The sequence below is a fragment of the Nerophis lumbriciformis genome, linkage group LG34 (assembly GCF_033978685.3).
Source record: "Nerophis lumbriciformis linkage group LG34, RoL_Nlum_v2.1, whole genome shotgun sequence".
Taxonomy (NCBI): domain Eukaryota; kingdom Metazoa; phylum Chordata; class Actinopteri; order Syngnathiformes; family Syngnathidae; genus Nerophis; species Nerophis lumbriciformis.
The window spans coordinates 23,683,512-23,705,459 of NC_084581.2; the positions used below are offsets into that span (position 1 = coordinate 23,683,512).

General features: G+C 37.8%; 1 protein-coding gene across 1 annotated transcript in view; it reads right to left on the bottom strand.

The window, feature by feature from the left end:
- mcm9 (minichromosome maintenance 9 homologous recombination repair factor) overlaps positions 1 to 21,948 on the bottom strand; it is a 46,804-nt gene that overhangs the window by 19,164 nt on the left and 5,692 nt on the right. The window contains exons 4-9 of the mRNA XM_061929895.2: positions 10,433 to 10,539; positions 7,433 to 7,639; positions 7,271 to 7,352; positions 4,632 to 4,832; positions 4,418 to 4,543; positions 1,370 to 1,489 (exon numbers count right to left, since the gene is read on the bottom strand). Coding sequence (XP_061785879.2) covers positions 1,370 to 1,489; positions 4,418 to 4,543; positions 4,632 to 4,832; positions 7,271 to 7,352; positions 7,433 to 7,639; positions 10,433 to 10,539 — 843 coding nt within the window. The remainder of the gene's footprint in view (positions 1 to 1,369; positions 1,490 to 4,417; positions 4,544 to 4,631; positions 4,833 to 7,270; positions 7,353 to 7,432; positions 7,640 to 10,432; positions 10,540 to 21,948) is intronic.

Sequence of the window (21,948 nt, forward strand, 5' to 3'; positions counted from 1 at the left end):
ATAAGCCTGGTTGTGTTGTGGCTAATAGAGTATATATATGTCTTGTGTTTATTTAATGTTTTAGTCATTCCCAGCTGAATATCAGGTCCCACCCGCCTCTCACAGAATCTTCCCTATCTGAATCGCTCCCACTGCCCTCTAGTCCTTCACTCTCACTTTCCTCATCCACGAATCTTTCATCCTCGCTCAAATTAATGGGGAAATCGTCACTTTCTCGGTCCGAATCGCTCTCGCTGCTGGTGGCCATGATTGTAAACAATGTGCAGATGTGAGGAGCTCCACAACCTGTGACGTCACGCTACTCGTCTGCTACTTCCGGTACAGGCAAGGCTTTTTTATCAGCAACCAAAAGTTGCAAACTTTATCGTCGATGTTCTCTACTGAATCCTTTCAGCAAAAATATGGTAATATCGCGAAATGATCAAATATGACACATAGAATGGACCTGCTATCCCCGTTTGAATAAGAAAATCGCATTTCAGTAGGCCTTTAATGGACCACAATGGAAACAAGCCTTTTGGCTTTTTGTGCCATCCATTTGCCTTTTTAAAGAATTACATGGATTAAATTCTTTAAGGTGTCAATAAACTTCTCAATCAATCAATCAATCAATCCGTCAGACCATTTTTATGTGGCATTTCATCTTTTTTGCTCAATGTCTTTCAATTTACAGTTCTTAATTCACTGTAATCTGATTGCAAAAAGCTATTTCAAGCAGTTTTTGTCATTGAAACTCTGAAATAAATTCCACAATAAGTGCTTCACCTAGATTTGATTGCAAAGAAATGTTTCGATCAGTTTGTTGGTATACAATATGAAAATAATGTCAAAATAATATGATGATAAACATTTATATGATTTCGCAGCTACAAGTCGCTCGTTGTGGGAAACTGTAACTGCAGTGTGACACACAATGAAAATGAGTTTGACCCTCTCTGATCCACGTGTACAATTTATATAGAGTGACCTACGGTACTCCTTTTCGGACATGTTGTTATAACAAATTGTAACCATGATGAATCATATTGTAATTGTATGCATGTTTGAAATAAACTAACCCCATAACCATAACCGTATTTGACCTATATTGCGTGTACTTATATTTCTGAATATTTTGACTTGTTCCTTTTCGGACAAGTTGAATAGTGTAAATGTAAACACATTCTTTCATGTACAAACCATATGACCGTTATTTATTATTTTACTTAAGGGTCTTTCTGTTGCTTTCTATTCTGAAAGTGTTGGCTATGAAAGTGTGGAGGAGCAATCACATTACAGTCGGTTACGTTGCAGGCAGAATATGTACACCTACAGGAGAGAAAACACTGTATGGAGGAAGATCACGGAAAGGATAATGGACAGCACTGACCTGCACTTGTTGACCCAATTCCAGCAGTGAGAACAGAGCGAGGCATGATCTTGGCTGCATACTTTAAGAACTGAGACTTTCCTGTGCCGGGGTCTCCAACAAGCAACATGTGGCATTCACCTGAACAGAAAAACATTCCACAGTCAGAAAGCAGCTTCTGTCTGTACAGTATAATAACTGCTTGCATGTACAGAATAATAACTGATAAACAGTGCTTATAAGTATAATAACTAATGGCATGTACAGTACAGCTGATAAAAAGCATACAAACAATGCTTGCACTACAGCCATTTCTGGCCCGCCAAAGCTTTTCATTTGATCCGCCGAACATCACCCTAATAGGCTCGATGAAACCATTTAAACTAGGGTTGATTATGTATGCAGTATTCCCGCCACCCCACAGGGGGCAACTGCGAGGAATATGTGTAAAAATGAAGGAGTAGTGGGGTGAGTAGAAGAAGACTTCATTCAACCCTGAGAAAAAACAAAATAAATTGCTAAAATACAACAACTGGACAACAAAGTACGAATGTTTTGCCCTGAGCAAGTGCCTTAGTCATTGTTTCCTGTCGGACCCTTTAAGCGGCGGACACTGTTCCAGACGAGCAGCAACAACGGTAGAAATCCACATTACATTACGAAACTTGATCAAATCCTTGTAAGTAGGCATTGTGCATACAGATATTTAGTTTGTTTTGTATTTAAATAGCTAACTTCTTGATGTCTTTTGTATTCGTGGCCGTGTTGTTTTTTGTCTGAGAGTAACTCTGGCAATCAAAGCTCGTTTAATACATGTAGCGCTAAATTTGACTAGGAGAGGGCGATGATGCTACACCTTAGGTTTAATTGTGATGGGTCACATTCATTGTGTGCAATGTTTGATGTGAATGTTTTTCAATTTCTATATGTGTAAACATCTGCAGTTTATTGTGTGACTGTATTAACACTAAACCTTTTATACTATTTATGTAAAGTACACAATGGACATTATTTATGTAAAATACACAATGGACGTTATATTTTTGTAATGTTTATTTTATGTTTATATTTTCAGTCTTACAAACTTAAATGAAAGAAATGTAAAGAACTAAAACTAAGGAAATGTTTGTTTTTTTAAAAAGATCATCAATCCTCAACAAAACTTCTGTTTCTTAATGCTGTTACCTACCTGTCTAGCTGCAGACGCTGGAAACGAGTAGCGAGGGCAGAATAATGAATTTATTAACAGTGCAGTGTTGAAGTCGATGTGTTTACTTTGCAATCAAGTAAACACAGTCTCAAAGAAATATAACCTGCGGAGGCACTTTCTGAGGGAAACATCCACATTTCGATGTCCGGCCCTTGAGCCCTTGGGCTCTTGAAACTGCGGCCCTCTTCATTATGTAGTTGAATGGCCCTGCACTACAGTATAAAGACTACTTTCATGTACAGTATAATAACTGACAAACAACATGCAAATACTGCTTACATGTACCATATAATAACTGATAAACAGCGCTTGCATGTACAGTATAATAACTGTTTGCATGTACAGTATACCTGCTTACATGTACAGTACAATAACTGATAAACCAAGGCTCGCCAACCCGTCGAAAATATAAGAAAAAAAGTATTAATATGACATCAGCGACACCCGCACCTGGAGAATAACCAACAGACCCAGAAACAGGCATACATTTTAACCCCCAAACACACCCGAACGCCTCTGCCTCTCATCCACGCGCTCGTCTTGCAAACGCAACGTAAATCATTGCGCTGCAACATTGACTGAATATTTGACTGTTGCAAGAAATCAGACATTTTCTAGCATCCAACATCAAACAACTCTTCCCTCAACCATAAGTCCATGACTATCATCGCGCACCTGCGACGGGAAGCATACAAGACTCCGTGAACATTGCACCCATGCATGGATTTTGTGTTGATTTATTGTGACTACAAAAGTAAACATAGACATGTGCAAAAGCAGTAATAAGCTCAAACAAGGCGGCAGCTAAAGAAGGACTTCCCCATTTAACCCCTCTTTTGTCCAACATGAAAAACCCACTAGGTGAACAGCGGATTTGACTAATTTCGGTAATACCATGTGACTTGCGTCCCATATGTGACCAGAACAAATATACTATGGTACTAAAACTATATATATACATATGCACATGTGTGTGTATGTATGTATATATATATATATATATATATATATATATATATATATATATATATATATATATATATATATATATATATATGTATGTGTGGGAAAAAAAATCACAAGACTATTTCATCTCTACAGGCCTGTTTCATGAGGGGGGGTACCCTCAATCGTCAGGAGATTTCGTCAGGAGACAACCAGTGTTTCTATGTTTATCAGTTATTATACTGTACATGAAAGTAGTGTTTATCAGTTATCATGTACATGCAAACAGCTATTCTAGTGCACATGTAAGCAGTGTTTAACACAGTGGTCACCAACATTTTCGAGCCCAAGATCCCCAAAGCAAGAACTACCGCTGCGTCAACTATGTTTTTTTATAAATATATATATATAAACACTGCTTACATGTGCACTAGAATAGCTGTAACACGCCAGTGTTATGTTTTTTTATAAATATATATATATATATATATATATATACATATATATATATATATATATTTATAAAAAAACATAGTTGACGCAGCGGTAGTTCTTGCTTTGGGGATCTTGGGCTCGAAAATGTTGGTGACCACTGTGTTAAACACTGCTTACATGTGCACTAGAATAGCTGTTTGCATGTACATGATAACTGATAAACACTACTTTCATGTACAGTATAATAACTGATAAACATAGAAACACTGGTTGTATGTACAGTATAGGAAATGATAACACTGCTTACATGTACCGTATAAGTGCTTGCATGTACAGCATAATTAATAAACGACATCCAAACACTGTTTGCATGCACAGTATAATAACTGATAACTGCTTGCATGTAGAGTATAACAACTATAAAACATACAAACATTGCTTGCATTTAATCCAGCACCTTGAACAAGCCAGATAAATACCTCTGACCTTGGTTCCAGAAGAATCTATTCTCTGCACCCCACCAGCTAACACCATGGCAACCGCCAGTTTAATCACGTACATGCCAAACACTTGAGGGCACAGGCTTAACAGAATCTGGTTCCTGCCTGTAGTGTGTGAAGAAAGAACATAAATGCTTTTTAATTTCAAACTGGATGCAGGATTTAAAAAAAATAAAGTACAAGTCTTAGTTACCAGCAATGGGATCACATTTGTAGAACTCCCAGAATTCTTCAAATTCCCTTTGCGCATCCTCTATGAGCAAAGCAGCAGCACCCTGCTGGTTGTTCACTTCTATGTTGTTGGCTTTGAGGACCAGCTCCACGTCACAGCGAGTGCCATCAAAAAAGGGTTTCCAGCGCTGGCACACTACTCCGTAAACAGTGACATCATCTCCTTGGAAGTAAAACACACTTATCAGCTGACGCTAAAATACGGCAACGCTTTCGCTGAAGCTGCCGAATCCATTGATGACAATACTGTAGTTACACACAGCGGAACCTGTTTATGTTGATGCCCCACGGATTGGCTGACTGATGTTGACATAAGCAGTTGTCAAACTAACCCGTTGACATTTCCATAGAACTTTGTATATTCCAATAGAACTTAGTAGCTCAACAATTCAGGGTACATTTTTTTTCGCTTTGTGTTTACTTTAAAGTTCACCTAAAGAACTTCTTGCTTTGGTGTTTATTTCAATATAACCTCACATTTCTGACTGCTAGTTATTATTTTCTTTATTTTGACAGTGTATTACCACTAGAGATGTCCCATAATATCGGCCTGGATATTATGGGCCGATAAATGCGTTAAAATGTAATATCGGAAATTATCGGTATCGTTTTTTTTCTTATCGGTATCGGTTTTTTTTTGTTTTTTGTTTTTTTTAATTAAATCAACATAAAAAACACAAGATACACTTACAATTAGTGCACCAACCCAAAAAACCTTCCTCCCCCATTTACACTTATTCACACTCATTCACACAAAAGGGTTGTTTTCTTTCTGTTATTAATATTCTGGTTCCTACATTATATATCAATATATATCAATACAGTCTGCAAGGGATACAGTCCGTAAGCACACATGATTGTGCGTCCTGCTGGTCCACTAATAGTACTAACCTTTAACAGTTAATTTTACTAATTTTCATTAATTACTAGTTTCAATGTAACTGTTTTTATATTGTTTTCCTTTTTTTTTTTTTATTCAAGAAAATGTTTTAATTCATTTATCTTATTTTATTTTTTTTTTTAAAGTACCTTATCTTCACCATACCTGGTTGTCCAAATTAGGCATAATAATGTGTTAATTCCACGACTGTATATATCGGTTGATATCGGTATCGGTTGATATCGGTATCGGTAATTAAAGATTTGGACAATATCGGAATGTCGGATATCGGCAAAAAGCCATTATCGAACATCTCTAATTACCACATATGGCCAGAAATCTAAAATTTGAAACATTTTATTATTATTTTTTACTGTACAAATATCCAACATGTGCATTGGATACTCTTCTTACAATTTAGAATGAAAATATAAAATACATCCTTCACAAATGTATGAAGAAATGTATCAAAGCTAAATTTAGTAAAAATATTATTTACATTTAGGCAGTTACAATTTTAACTAACTTTATTAAAAAATGTCAACAAAAATGACAGAACATCAAAATAAAGTGTAAATAAAGATGTTATAATGTGATGTGGTGTGATGTCGTTGTGGCCTTTCAGACACTCGTGATTTAGGGCTATATAAATAAACTTTGATTGATTGATTGATAACATCAATAAGCCTGTTAATACACAATGGGCTCTGGCGTGGGCTGACATCTGTTGCTTTTTCACGGGCTGTAAAAAGTGCTTGATTTGATATGCAGGGGAGATTTAAAACGGGTCATATTATGCAAAACCAACTTTTCTTAGCTGTTGACACGTTTTTGTATATTTGGCATTCACATAACTCACGAAAATTCTAATCCAAACCATGGGGGAGTAGCAAAGATATTAATGAAACACTTTTGCCTCTTTTAAAATGTGCCGTTTGGAATTTGAGACAATTGTGACGTATTTTGCCTTAGTTACGTCAGCTGACTTTCCATGTATGGTAGACGTTTACCCAAGAGCTTTGCACGAGTCTGTCATTTCTATTCAGTTGTAGTCCAAAGTTGTAGTCAATAAGTCCCTTATTCTTCTCTATCCTCTTGTTGAGGGGCAAACTGGCTTGTACATGCACATGCACTCTAAAATCTTCCATTTTTGTCATTTCTAATACAAAGTATCATATAATTCAAACTTATATATGCCAGTAGACTCAATATGTGAGTGCTAAAAGCTAAAAGCTACAACAGGGCTTAGGAGGAGAAGACCCAGTCAAAGAGGGCTTTGCCTGGATGAGAGTTTCAGCATGTAAATAAGACTGCCCACATAATGGAGCATTCTGAAGAGACATTCAGAAAGCGGCTTGAAGCTAGTTTGTAAAACAAAATCTATGCAAAATGTTGACCAAAGCACCACCATTACATCACAAGGAAGTGTTTTAAATGTAGAAAGAAAAATCATAATATGACCGCTTTAAATGTTAATATCGCCGACAATCATCCTCATTTAATCGTGGCAGCCGAAATCGTGATTGTGATTCAAATTTGATACATGGTGCAGCCCTAGTCATTATGCTGTTCAACCTTAAACTCATGAATTTTACGCGCCGGCACGGTCACAGACATAGCGTTAATTCTAACAACCCTACTAATTATACAACCGTTTATGTCCTTTGGTACTAATTCGAGTTGTTAATGAGTATTTCAAATGTCAAATTGGTCATGCCTACCAGATTTACACATGTCCACCAGGTCATCCTCCAGAACCACAACCAGAGAACGAGGAATACTGCCCACCGACAACCTCTGTACCTGTGATTTGGATGGTTATGAAATGACTTGTTGAGCATTTACAACATAAATTGAGTGTGCCACAGCATCATGGACCCTACTTGCTCTTGTATTTTGATCTCCTGGTAATCTCTGCAGGCAGCTGGCTCCGACCCTCCAGACAAACAAGTGAATTTGAAGGAGTTACAGCCATCCGGATTAGGGCAGGCCAGTGGCGGGGAAAATGTATAGAACTGGTTAAAGTCTGCCTGTAGCGCGAACACATGGCGGCACTTGGTGCACATGTAATCACGCTCGTACTCTAGGACCTAGGGATGTGGGAGAAAGAAATGCTTGTTGAAACTTGATACGACAACCAATCAGACATTAAAACCGAACACAGATGAATGGCATCACACAGTAGTCGCCACATTTATATGCTTGGAAACAATTAATTATTGTATAAATTGGATCGCAAGCAGCTTTTTAAAATGGATGTCAAACACCTTAATTACATGGTGTTTGACTTTTTAGAGGTTGTATTAACACGGGCGGTGTGATTGTAAAGCAGATTGATCTTGCATGGATGATGGATTAAAAGAGTTGTTTTTCTGCAACATCAACCTACATTCACAAAACAAAACCAAGCATGCACACAAACAAGGTCACTATGTACTAGGGGTGTGGGAAAAAATCGATTCGAAATCAAATCGCGATTCTCACGTTGTGCGATTCAGAATCGATTCTCATTTTTAATAAATCGATTTTTTTTCTTTTTTCTTTTTTTTAATTAATCAATCCAACAAAACAATACACAGCAATACCATAACAATGCAATCTAATTCCAAAACCAAACCCGACCCTTGCAACACTCAGAACTGCAATAAACAGAGCAATTGAGAGGAGATACAAACACGACACAGAACAAACCAAAAGTAGTGAAACAAAAATGAATATTATCAACAACAGCATCAATATTAGTTACAATTTCAACATAGCAGTGATTAAAAATCCCTCATTGACATTATCATTAGACATTTATAAAAAAAAAAAAAAAAGAACAATAGTGTCACAGTGGCTTATACTTGCATCGCATCTCATAAGCTTGACAACACACTGTGTCCAATATTTTCACAAAGGTAAAATAAGTCATATTTTTGGTTTCTTTAATAGTTAAAACAAATTTACATTATTGCAATCAGTTGATAAAACATTGTCCTTTACAATTATAAAAGCTTTTTACAAAAATCTACTACTCTGCTTGCATGTCAGCAGACTGGGGTAGATCCTGCTGAAATCCTATGTATTGAATGAATAGAGAATCGTTTTGAATGGGGAAAATATCGTTTTTGAATCGAGAATCGCGTTGAATCGAAAACAATTGATTTTGAATCGAATCGTGACCCCAAGAATTGATATTGAATCGAATCGTGGGACACCCAAACATTCGCAGCCCTACTATGTACAGCTACATAAGATGAAATGAGTCCATTGTTTTAAGTAACATGTAAAGCTACTTGTTATGCAAGTGTCAGTACATTCTACAAAACCCAAAACCAGTGAAGTTGGCACGTTGTGTAAATCGTAAATGAAAACAGAATACAATGATTTGCAAATCCTTTTCAACCTATTTTCAATTGAATAGACTGCAAAGACAAGATACTTAACGTTCGAACTGGTAAACTTTGTTATTTTTTGCAAATATTAGCTCATTTGGAATTTGATGCCTGGAACATTATTCAAAAAAGCTGGCACAAATGGCAAAAAAGACTGAAAATGTTGAAGAATGCTCATCAAACACTAATTTGGAAAATCACACAGGTGGACAGGCTATTTGAGAACAGGTGGGTGCCATGATTGGGTATAAAAGCAGCTTCTATGAAATGCTCAGTCATTCACAAACAAGGATGGGGCGAGGGTCACCACTTTGTGAACAAATGCATGAGCAAATTGTCGAACAGTTAAAGAACAACATTTCTAAACCAGCTATTGCAAGGCATTTAGGGAATTACGGTCTGTAATATCATCAAAAGGTTCCGAGAATCTGGAGAAATTACTGCACGTAAGCGGCAAGGCCGAAAACCAACATTGAATGCTCGTGACCTTCGATCCCTCAGGCGGTACTGCATCAAAAACCAACATCAGTGTGTAAAGGATATCACCACATGGGCTCAAGAACACTTCAGAAAACCACTGTCAGTAACTACAGTTTGTCGCTACATCTGTAAGTGCAAGTTAAAACTCTACTATGCAAAGCAAAAGCCATTTATCAACAACACCCAGAAACGCAGGGACTCGCTGGGCCTGAGCTCATCTAAGATGGACTGATGCAAAGCGGAAAAGTGTTCTGTGGTCTGACGAGTCCACATTTCAAATAGTTTTTGGAAACTGTGGACGTTGTGTCCTCCGGACCAAAGAGGGAAAGAACCATCAGGAATGTTATAGGCGCAAAGTTCAAAAGCCAGCATTTGTGATGGTATGGGGGTGAATTAGTGCCTAAGGCATGGGTAACTTACACATCTGTGAAGGCACCATTAATGCTGAAAGGTACATACAGGTTTTGGAGCAACATATGTTGCCATCCAAGCAATGTCTTTTTCATGGACGCCCCTGCTTATTTCAGCAAGACAATGCCAAGCCACATTCTGCACGTCTTACAACAGCGTGGCTTTGTAGTAAAAGAGTGCGGGTACTAGACTGGCCTGCCTGTATTCCAGACCTGTCTCCCATTGAAAATGTGTGGCGCATTATGAAGCGTAAAATACGACAACAGAGACCCCGGACTTTTGAACAACGTAAGCTGTACATCAAGCAAGAATGGGAAATAATTCCACCTGAAAAGCTTCAAAAATTGGTCTCTTCAGTTCCCAAACGTTTACTGAGTGTTGTTAAAAGGAAAGGCCATGTAACACCTTAGTCATCATTTTTCATCAGAAACTCCTCTATGACTTCTTCTGTTTATTTAAGATTATCATTACTGCCGCAAGTGGTGGAAAAGTGTAATACAACTGAGTATCGCTGCGGCCATTACGGACCACAGCTGGGGAACACATTTTTTGGAAGCCCTCTATGGTTAAGAAACACTGTTGTATAGTAAATGCTGCTGCACATTAAGTGGTTACCTTGGCAACACTGCTGCGAATAACAGTCCCAATGACAGACAAGAAGTGGCCTACGTCCCTGGATCGAGGAATAGTGTCTCTGGTGAGCTCTGGACAGACTGGTAGTCCTGGACAGGTGAGAGAGAGAGGGTTTTACTATACATTTCATGTAATAGTGCATCTTAATATCAAGACTACTGTCTAACTGCCTGTTCTACATCATAGTGTACAGGGGGGGCAGTACATCTAAGGAGGACAGCTCCAGACTGGAGAAACTGATCAGGCGGGCCGGCTCTACGATCGGAATAAAACTGGACTCACTGGTGACGGTGGCAGAGAAGAGGACTGTAGAAAAACTACTGAGCATCATGGGCGATGCCAGTCACTCTCTGCATACAGTTATTAGTAGCCAGAGGAGCCTGTTCAGTGCTAGACTGCTTCATCCCAAGTGCAGGACTAATAGACTCAAAAACTCCTTTGTCCCACACGCCATCAGACTGTACAACTCCTCTCTGGGGGGAGAGGCGGTACTAGGATGATAGGGGATGCAAAACAATAAAATATACCCCCCTGCTCAGTGTCCTAGTGCAGTGGTTCTCAACCTTTTTTCAATGATGTACCCCCCTGTGAACATTTCTTTAATTCAAGTACCCCCTGATCAGAGCAAAGCATTTTTGGTTGAAAAAAAGAGATAAAGAAGTAAAATACAGCACTATGTCATCAGTTTCTGATATATTAAATTGTATAACAGTGCAAAATATTGCTCATTTGTAGTGGTCTTTCTTGAACTATTTGGAAAAAAAGATATTGTGATTTAGGGCTATATAAATAAACATTGATTGATTGATTGATATAAAAATAACTAAAAACATGTTGAAAAATAAGCAAGTGATTCAATTATAAATAAAGATTTCTACACATAGAAGTAATCATCAACTTAAAGTGCCCTCTTTGGGGATTGTAATAGAGATCCATCTGGATTCACAAAAAAAGAAATCTTTAACATCAATATTCATGGAACATGTCCACAAAAATCTAGCTGTCAACACTGAATATTGCATTGTTGCATTTCTTTTCACAGTTCTTTTTGACAGACATTTTAGTGAGGGTCAAACCATCATGGCATGGGAGAAACTCTGGGTTTGCCCTGAGATCGGTAGGTCCTGAGTTCAAACTCCGGCCGAGTCATACCAAAGACTATAAAAATGAGACCCATTACCTCCCTGCTTGACACTCAGCATCAAAGGTTGGAATTGGGGGTTAAATCACCACAATTATTCCCGGGCGTGGCCACCGCTGCTGCTCACTGCTCCCATCACCTCCCAGGGGGTGATCAAGGGTGATGGGTCAAATGCAGAGAATAATTTTGCCACACCTAGTGTGTGTGTGACAATCATTGGTACTTTAACTTTTAACATGTCGTACCAAATTCTGACCAAACTGTGTTTTACCAATCCACACACAAGCACTGAAGCCAATAAAAAAAAGTTATCTGATTACGGATTACTCCAAGTTCGATTCCAAAGTTACAGTACACCATCCTCTACCAACATCACACATACAATACCTGATGCCTTCCAGAAGCAGCTGTTCATGCTCCCTCGTCAAAAATGGCAAAAAGCCCTCACTGCAGCGCTGTCATATTTTATTGCCAAACTTTCAAATAGTTGAGTGGTGTTCTCTTGATATGTGTAAGACTAGACATCTTATATATCGACACTATTTGTGTATACTTGTAAAAAGTGCAGATACATTACAACCCATGGCCATCATGTGCCATCTTGCACATTTTTCACATGTATTGTTATTTCTTTGTTATTTAGTTTCTACCATATGTGTTTATAATTCTTATGTTGCTTTCATATGCACATTTAATTTCTATTTGAAATACAATCATGGCTACTTTATCTTTAACTTTAATTATTTATTATTTACTTTTTAAATTTGATCTCAATTATGTACACTGCTGCAGGAATTTTAATTTTCCTGAGGGAACTCTCCTGAAGGAATCAATAAAGTACTATCTATCTATCTAACCCAGTAGGGTACAGAAGATCCCCCACTTATTCACTTTCTCTACCTAAAGTGTAATATAAAAAAAATGTAATGGTAGAAAGTAGTTTAATGGCGCCATCTGCGGGTGGGGAAAATGTGTGGTGGAGCTCTGAATCCAGCAGAAGATGCGGTCTCACAAGTCACTTCATTCAACATTTCCCAGCAGGAACATATGTTGACGAGACGTTATGTTGTGTAAGTGTTTTTTCAAATACAATACTGTGTGCTTTATGTCTGTATTTTTAAGACTAGTCTGTGTTTAATAACTGAAGAGGCATAGTATAGGGTTTAGCATATCAAAAATATTTTTGTCAAGGTTTTTTTAATAAGTGCTCCCTTTGTTATTTTCGCCTTTCCCGGGGAGTCATTAAAGGTAAACCCGCAATAGTGGGGATCTACTGAATATATTACCATTTATTTTGGGTGTGAGCATCCAATCTAGCCTCATCTATGGGTGTGCTAAATGTGGGCCTGATGTTGTATTTTCATGTCTACAAGAAATAATGCTACCTGAACCTGAACCTGAACAATCAGTTGCAGATGTCCATAAACAATTAAACTGATGTCATTACCATGTGCTAGGGCTGGGCGATATGGCCTTTTATTAATATCTCGATATTTTTAGGCTATGTCACAATACACGATATATATCTGGATATTTCGCCTTAGTCTTGAATGAACACTTGATGCATATAATCACAGAAGTATGATGATTCTATGTGTCTACATTAAATTATTCTTGTTCATACTGCATTAATATATGCTCATTTTAAACGTTCATGCAGAGAGGGAAATCACAACTAAGTCAATTTACCAAAACTGTATTTATTAAACAGTTATTAAGCAGTGGCACAAACATTCATGTCATTTCCAAAACAGAAAGTGCAAGATTGTCAGAGACATTTTAAAACAAGCTATGAGTGCACTTTGGTGTATGATGTCACTAAGATGACATATCAAAACAGCACTAAATTAAAGTGCACTTTTTGAACAAAACGCCACTACAATATTTTAAAACAAATAAAGTGCACTTTTGTGCATGATGTCACACAAGATATTTCAATAAGTGTCAAATAAAAATGAGCTGCATAATAGGAAATCAAATAGTGTATGTCCTTTACTATGTGGTAGGTTCCTGCGGACGTTATCTTCTGTTGTTGACTATTTTTTTCATACGGTGTTGATCTGGAAATGGTTGCTTCGGCATTTTGTGGGTGTGGCACCGAACGGAGATGTTGACATGCGGAGTTTCAAGCACTCTTCATTCTCTAGTGGGTGACTTTTCAAATGATGCTACAAATTAGTAGTGCTGCTACTTTTTGTAGCAACGCTTTTGCCGCATACTTTACATATTGCGGTTGTCTGTTCAACATCTTCCCGCTTGAAGCCAAACCACCGCCAGACGATGGACCCTGTGCTGTTTTTCTTGGGAATTAATTATTCCTTCATTTGTTTCCAGATTCGCACTTTCTTTCTCTTGTATTACCACTCGCACCTTTTCTCCGCTTGCACCACAGCTAACGTTACCCATGCCTCTACCGGTCTGCTCCGCGAGAGCGTATGACGTTGCACGCGCGACAGTATGTGACGTATGTAGGAAGGTGCGCTTGTTTTAACTCTCTGTGAGAAGGAGAGACAAGAAAGAGTGAGAAAAGCCTGCAGTGTAATGCCCGCAGATAAAAGCAACTGCGTGAGAACGTATACTCGAGTATCACAATAATTTCTATATCGCACAGAGACAAACCTGCGATGTATCGAGTATATTCGATATATCGCCCAGCCCTACCATGTGCAGTATCTTACTGAATATCTAAGTGAGTGCACCTCCTCCAAAGCACTGTTATGTCTTTCCACAGACTTTCAATGCAGATTACAAAAGCCTCTCCCCTCTGGCTGATACTTCATTCATGTGTGTCTCATCAGCTGATAGAGGCTGCTAGCAACTAACTCTGCATGTCCCTACACAGTGTGGAGCCGCTCACCTGAGTTAATAATCATCATCTTTATTGTAGCAAATAAACTACATGTCTTAGCTATTCAATTATCATTATCACTGGAAGACTGGAGTATGTGGTCAAACATGTTACACACGGAGCACACATGCTATATGCTAAACTAGCCAGAGATAAATGCTTAGTAAACTATTGAAGTGATGATGAAACTGTGTTACAGCAGAAAGTAATCAGCTATTAACAGGAAATTAACAATTAATTGATATTAATCAATAGGAGTCTAAAGAGAGGATAACATAACAACTGTTGTGCTCTGTAGCAGCCAGGCGTACATGTAAGGGGTGGACAGATCGATCAATGAATTGGTGGAGTCAATACCAGTATTGCTGGTATAGTATCAGTATATGTTTGATACTAGAGTGTAGGGTTGTACGGTATACCGGTATTAGCATAGTACCGCGATACTAATGAATCATATTCGGTACCATACCGCCTCTGCCAAGTACCGAAATACCAAGTACAGTAGCGTATCTAGTCGATACTACTATGATTACGTCGATATTTTTGGGCATCACAACATCTTTCTTTTTTTTTTTTATTTATATTATGTTTATAAACACAGCAAATATGTCCCTGGACACATGAGGACTTTGAATATGACCAATGTATGATCCTGTAACGACTTGGTATCGGATTGATATCCAAATTTGTGGCATCAAACAACAGAAGAATAAGTGATTATTACATTTTAACAGAAGTGTAGATAAAACATGTTAAAAGAGAAAGTAAGCAGATATTTACAGTAAATACTGAGTGGCGCAGTTGGGAGAGTGGCCGTGCCAGCAACCTGAGGGTTCCTGGTTCAATTCCCAGCTTCTACCAACCGAGTCATGTCCGTTGTGTCCTTGAGCAAGACACTTCACCCTTGCTCCTGATGGGTCCTGGTTAGCGCCTTGCATGGCAGCTCTTGCCATCAGTGTGTGAATGTGTGTGTGAATGGGGAAATAGTGTCAAAGCGCTTTGAGTACCTTGAAGGTAGAAAAAGCACTGTACAAGTATAACCCATTTATCATTTAAATGAACAAGTAGATTAATAATTCATTTTCTACCACTTGTCCTTCATAATTCTGACAAAATAATAGAATGATAAATGACACAATATGTTACTGCATACGTCAGCAGCTAAATTAGGAGCCTTTGTTTGCTTACTTACTAATAAAAGACAAGTTGTCTAGTATGTTTACTATTTTATTTAAGGACAAACTTGCAATAAAAAACATATTTTTAATGTACCATCAGATTTTTTGTTAAAATAAAGCCAATAATTAAAAAAAATTGTGGTTCCCTTTATTTAGAAAAGTACCGACAAGTATCGAAATCATTTTGGTATCGGTACCAAAATATTGGTATCGGGACAACACTACTAGAGTGATTAGATCAATATGTCTATTTTCACAAAATCTGTTTTTTGATGTTTTTGTTATTGTTTACAAGTTCAGTAAGTTAGTCACTGGACAAAGTACAAAGGGCAAAAACCAAAAGATTTAAAAGAGTAGTAGTTTTTGCTTTTGTTTAGTTGTTGGGTACCAGTGATTTTGTTTAGCTCAAACAATGTATAAAAGATAATAAATAAATAGTTTAAATATTATGTTAACATTGGTAAACTGTTAATAGCACGCATCATAAATAAATCTGAATATTTACAGGTATTACATGTGATCAGGAAACTCACTTACGGATGATCGGTATCAGAATCGGCAGCATAAAACCCTGATCTGAACATCCCCACTGTGAATCCAATGCAACATGGATATAACTAAGAGCAGGTAGTCCGTCACCTTCATCTTTCTGAGTAAGACACTTGTCATCTTGGAGACTCCTTATGTTGGGAAAATGTCACATGGCCCACTTTCACTTTCAGTATGTCACAGTGCATGGTTGCATTTATGCTTCCCGCAATCAACCACATCTCCCAAGCGCCAGATGCACTCATGCACTGTACATCTTCATGCTTGACTGTCAAAAAAGACACAATTATCCTGCTACTCGCTTGTGTTGCCAGATATTTAGACAATAATAACAATGTGTTGACTCATTTGCATTTGATAATAAATATATACTGATTGCAAGTAATCTATACTGTTTAGTAAATCTATATTACCTTAAATGTGCACTTACTACTTAAGTTCTCTAGTATAGCAAAGCAGGACATATGGCACAAAAAATGTGTGGGGTGTACTCACATTTGTGAGGTAGAGTTCTTACTAGAAGTGGGAATCTTTGGAAACCTCACGGTTCGATTCGATGGAGAATCGATTCTCTATTCAACACAATTCTCGTAATATATTATTTGGTATATAATTTGTTAAAAAAAAAGGTTTTTCAAAACAGGTTACAAAAGCTCCTCTTGGCTGCTTACGTAAAACTTGAACGTGCAGTGTTGGCCTAAAAAACGTCTTTATTAAAATTTATTTCCAAATTTGTATTTACAAAAATCACACAATGTTAATCAACCTAATAAGAGAAATTAGAGCAACCCCGACTTCAACTCAATCCTAGCTTTTTTTCAATTGAGAAGACAAACAAATACAATACTAAAAAAAAGGAAAACCAGAAATAAATAAAAGCATAAACAACAACAATAATAATAATAATAATAATAATAATAATGTCCATAATAGTTGTTTAATTATTTCAATAGAAAATGTATTCTTAAAAAAAGAAATAAAAGACTTGCAACAACACTTTTTAAAAAATAATTATTGAAAATAATTATTTGATTTAGAATCCGAATAAATATAAATCGCGATTTGAATTTGGATTTTTTTTTTTTTTTAGAACACCTAGTTTTTACCACGTCTGTGTTAGGTTATTTAGGATTTCTTTGATGTGTAAATATGGTTTTGGAGTCAATTATAATGACGGTGTGTATAATTCATCTGCTAGGCTTAAGATGGTGCATCATGGCCACACACTCACCAGATGCCGCCTTTCAAGTCGAATGAAGGGTGCAGACTTTGACAAGTCTTAAAATGATGTAAATTAGCCAAGTAAAACCACACTTATGATCAATTATATTTTCTATGATTTGGTCTTTGTGTTGAAATATTTGCTGTGTATTTGGATGCGCTTTTGGGCCAGGACTTACTGGTTCAAAACAGCTCCAAATCTACCAACAAAGCACTACAGGCCATTTGGTTGCTGAGGGAGTGGAAGAAGAGTACGGTAAGTAAACACTGCCACCATGGGGACAACTGATGTGGAGAAACACATCATGTCCTTAAGGGAGAACTGCAATTTTTGAGAATTTTGCCTATCGTTCACAATCATTATGAAAGACATGACGACAGATGGATTTTTTTAATGCATTCTAAGTATTGAATAAACATAAATACAAGTCTGCATAATGCCAGCACATCACCCCTGTTCTGCAGCAACTCCACTGGCTACCCATCAAACATTGTATCCACTTTAAAATAATTCTCCTCACTTTCAAAGCCATCCACAAACTCTCTCCATCTTATCTCTCTGACCTGATCCATGTCGCCACACCCTCACGTTCCCTAAGCTCCTCTTCATCCATCCATCTCACTGTCCCTTTATTTAAACTGTCCACCATGGGTCCCGAGCTTTCAGCTGCTCTGCCCCACATCTTTGGAACTCTTTGCCACCAGACCTTTGTAACTTAGACTCAATATCCCTCTTCAAATCAAGACTCAAAACACACCTATTCCTGACTGCTTATTCATTGTAATCATCTTCTTTTCTCTATCTTTGTTGTTGTTATTATTGTTGTTTTTATCCAATTTGATTTTATTGTTTTGATTTTGTACGGTGTCCTTGAGTGCCTAGAAAGGCGCCTTATAAATAAAATGTATTATTATTATTATTATAAAGCGGAGCCAATGTAAGCCCCATTATTCTGACCATAAAATCCAATAAATAACCATTCAAAAAGCACCAACAATACTCCATTTACATTTCGTGACTTGAATATTAACCAGGTATTAGTGATATTATTATTATAAGCGCTAACGCAGACAAACTATTTATAGCGGCGCCGTGATCACAAGCCTGTGTGCCTATGTTTACATCATCGAGTAGTCTGTTGCTTCCTCGCTTCCTTGCTCCCTGTAATTTTATTGTAGGTCATAAATCATCCATCTCACCTGAAAAGTAGATGGATGAGAATATAATTCTAAAAATTTGGACAGATTGACAACCGTTTCGGGCCTGTAACTGGCGAGGACAACACGAAAAGCGCTTGGTCCCCCCACCCTGTCTCTTCGCGAGGATTATTAGGACATTTTTCATCTAAATGGGAATATATGAATATCCTAGCAGTCGGCATCCTAATGACAGCAGACCCTGTACAGTAAGTGATGTTTTATTATGTTTGTTGGCTCTCATAAAGTCTGACGTGAGCAGAAATCAGCAATGAATTTAAAAAATAAAAAAAAAGCAAACGTGATGCGTTTTTTAAATTAATGCGTATGCTTAAAATGGTCAAAATACGTAAATATTAGATGTCATTATAAAAGTGCCCGTTACTACATTACATACAGTCGTGGTCAAAAGTTTACATATACTTGTAAGGAACATAATGTCATGGCCGTCTTGAGTTTACAATAATTTCTACAACTCTTATTTTTTTGTGATAGAGTGATTGGAGCACATACTTGTTTGTCACAAAAAACATTCATGAAGTTTGGTTCTTTCATGAATGTATTGTGGGTCTACTGAAAATGTGACCAAATCTGCTGGGTCAAAAGTATACATACAGCAATGTTAATTAGGGCTGGGCGATATATCGATATACGCGATATATCGCGGGTTTGTCTCTATGCGATATAGAAAATGACTATATTGTGATATCGAGTATACGTTCTCACGCAGTTGCTTTTTGCTGTGGGCATTAAACTACAGGCTCTCCTCCTCTTTCCAGTCTCTCCTTCTCACAGACAGCAAGCGCACCTTCTTACACACGTCACATACTGTCACGTCATACGTCACATACGTATACGTCCTCCCCGAGCAGAGAGGTAGCAGCATGGCTAACGTTAGCTGTGATGCTAGCGAAGTGGTGCGAGCGCTAATACAAGAGAAAAAAGGTGCGAATCTGGTAACAAATGGAGGAATAATTAATTCCCCCAAAAAACAGCAGGGGTCCATCGTCTGGCGGTGGTTTGGCTTCAAGTAAGATGTCGAACAGACAACCGTAATTTGTCAAGTGTGGGGCAAAAGCTTTGCTATAAAAAGTAGCATTACTGCTGTAACAAACAGTTCAGGGTGTCCCAAGTTACCGGAGTGTGTTAGGTAAGGAGGAGGAGTTTTGTCCCTCCAGAGTTGTTGCCGTAGGGCTGTGACGTAGGGTGTGTGTGGTTGTGGAAGGAGGTGTGTGATGTTGACATTAAAGAAGCGGTGGCTACCGAACCTGCTCTAATGTCTCCCGTTTATTATTTTATTAGATAAGTACACTGTATAGGCGAACCCAGGACACTCAAATACACTGCTAATATGTAGCATCATTTGAAAAGTCACCCGCTAGACAATAAAGAGGGCTTACTCCGCACGTTAATATCTCTGTTCGGTGCCACACGTCCACACCATCAAAATGCCGAGGCAAACATTTCCAGATCAACACCGTATGAAAAAATAGTGATTTTTTTAGTTGTGATTTCCTTCTCTGCATGAACGTTTAAAAGTAGCATATATTAATGCAGTATGAAGAATAATGTTTTAATGTAGACACATAGAATCATCATACTGCTGTGATTATATGCATCAAGTGTTCATTCAAGGCTAAGGCGAAATATCGAGATATATATCGTGTATCACGATATGGCCTTAAAATATCGCGATATTAAAAAAAGGCAATATCGCCCAGCCCTAATGTTAATATTTGGTTACATGTCCCTTGGCTGGTTTCACTGCAATAAAGCGTTTTTGGTAGCCATCCTGAAGCTTCTGGCAAGCTTCTGGTTGAATTTTTGACCACTCTTCTTGACAGAATCGGTGCAGTTCAGCTAAATTTGTTGGTTTTCTGACATGGACTTGTTTCTTCAGCATTGTCCACATGTTCTCAATGGTGTTTAAGTCAGCACTTTGGGAAGGCCATTCTAAAACTTTACTTCTAGCCTGATTTAGCCATTCCTTTACCACTTTTGACGTGTGTTTGGGGTCATTGTCCTGTTGGAACACCCAACTGCGCCCAAGACCCAACCTCCGGGCTGATGATTTCAGGTTGTCCTGAAGAATTTGGAGGTAATCCTCCTTTTTCATTGTCCCATTTACTCTCTGTAAAGCACCAGTTCCATTGGCAGCAAAACAGGCCCAGAGCATAATACTACCACCACCATGCTCGGCAGTAGGAATGGTGTTCCTGGGATTAAAGGCCTCACTTTTTCTCCTCCAAACATATTGCTGGGTATTGTGGCCAAACAGCTCAATTTTTGTTTCATCTGACTACAGAACTTTCCTCCAGAAGGTCTTATCTTTGTCCATGTGATCAGCAGCAAACTTTAGACGAGCCTTAAGGTGTCGCTTCTGGAGCAAGGGCTTCCTTCTTGCATGGTAGCCTCTCAGTCCATGGTGATGCAAAGCATGCTTGACTGTGGACACTGACACCTGTGTTCCAGCAGCTTCCAATTCATTGCAGACCTGCTTTTTGGTGGTTTTCGGTTGACTCTTGATCATCCTGACCATTTTCTCTCAGCAGCAGGTGATAGCTTGCGTTTTCTTCCTGATCGTGGCAGTGACAAAACTGTGCCATGCACTTTATAATTGCAAACAATTGCCCGCACAGTTGCTTTGAAATGGCTCCAAGTGACTTTCCTGACTTGTTCAAGTTAATGATTACTTATTTCAAGTCTGTGCTGAGTTCCTTTGACTTTACCGTTGTCGCGTTTGTAACCGAGTCTAATGACTGCATCACATGAGCCCTATTTAAATGGGCTCGGAGAAGTCAACAGGTGTCGTCAATCATAACCACTCACATGAAGTTAAGAGGCCATACCATGAAGCTAATTTGATTTGATTGTAACTTTTCTACATCACCAAAATTGATAGTGTATGTTACTTTTGACCCAGCAGATTTGGTCACACTTTCAGTAGACCCATAATAAATTCATAAAAGAACCAAACTTCATGAATGTTTTTTGTGACAAACAAGTATGTGCTCCAATCACTCTATCACAAAATAAATAAGAGTTGTGGAAATTATTGGAAACTCAAGACAGCCATGACATAATGTCCATCACAAGTGTATGTAAACTTTTGACCACGACTGTAAATAAATAATTGTATTTGTTGTTTGATATATTTCTACTTACGTTTTGAAATGATACATCTTATTTTTGCGTTACATATCATAATATTTTATTACGCATTACATTCTTCCCTATACTCTGAGTTTAGGTTTAGGCCAAAAATTTTAATAAACTATGTCCACATGTAAAAAAAACAATTCTACAGTCAAAAAAAAGGAAAGCAACCAAAGCAAGATCATCTGTTTTTAATGTGAAATATAAA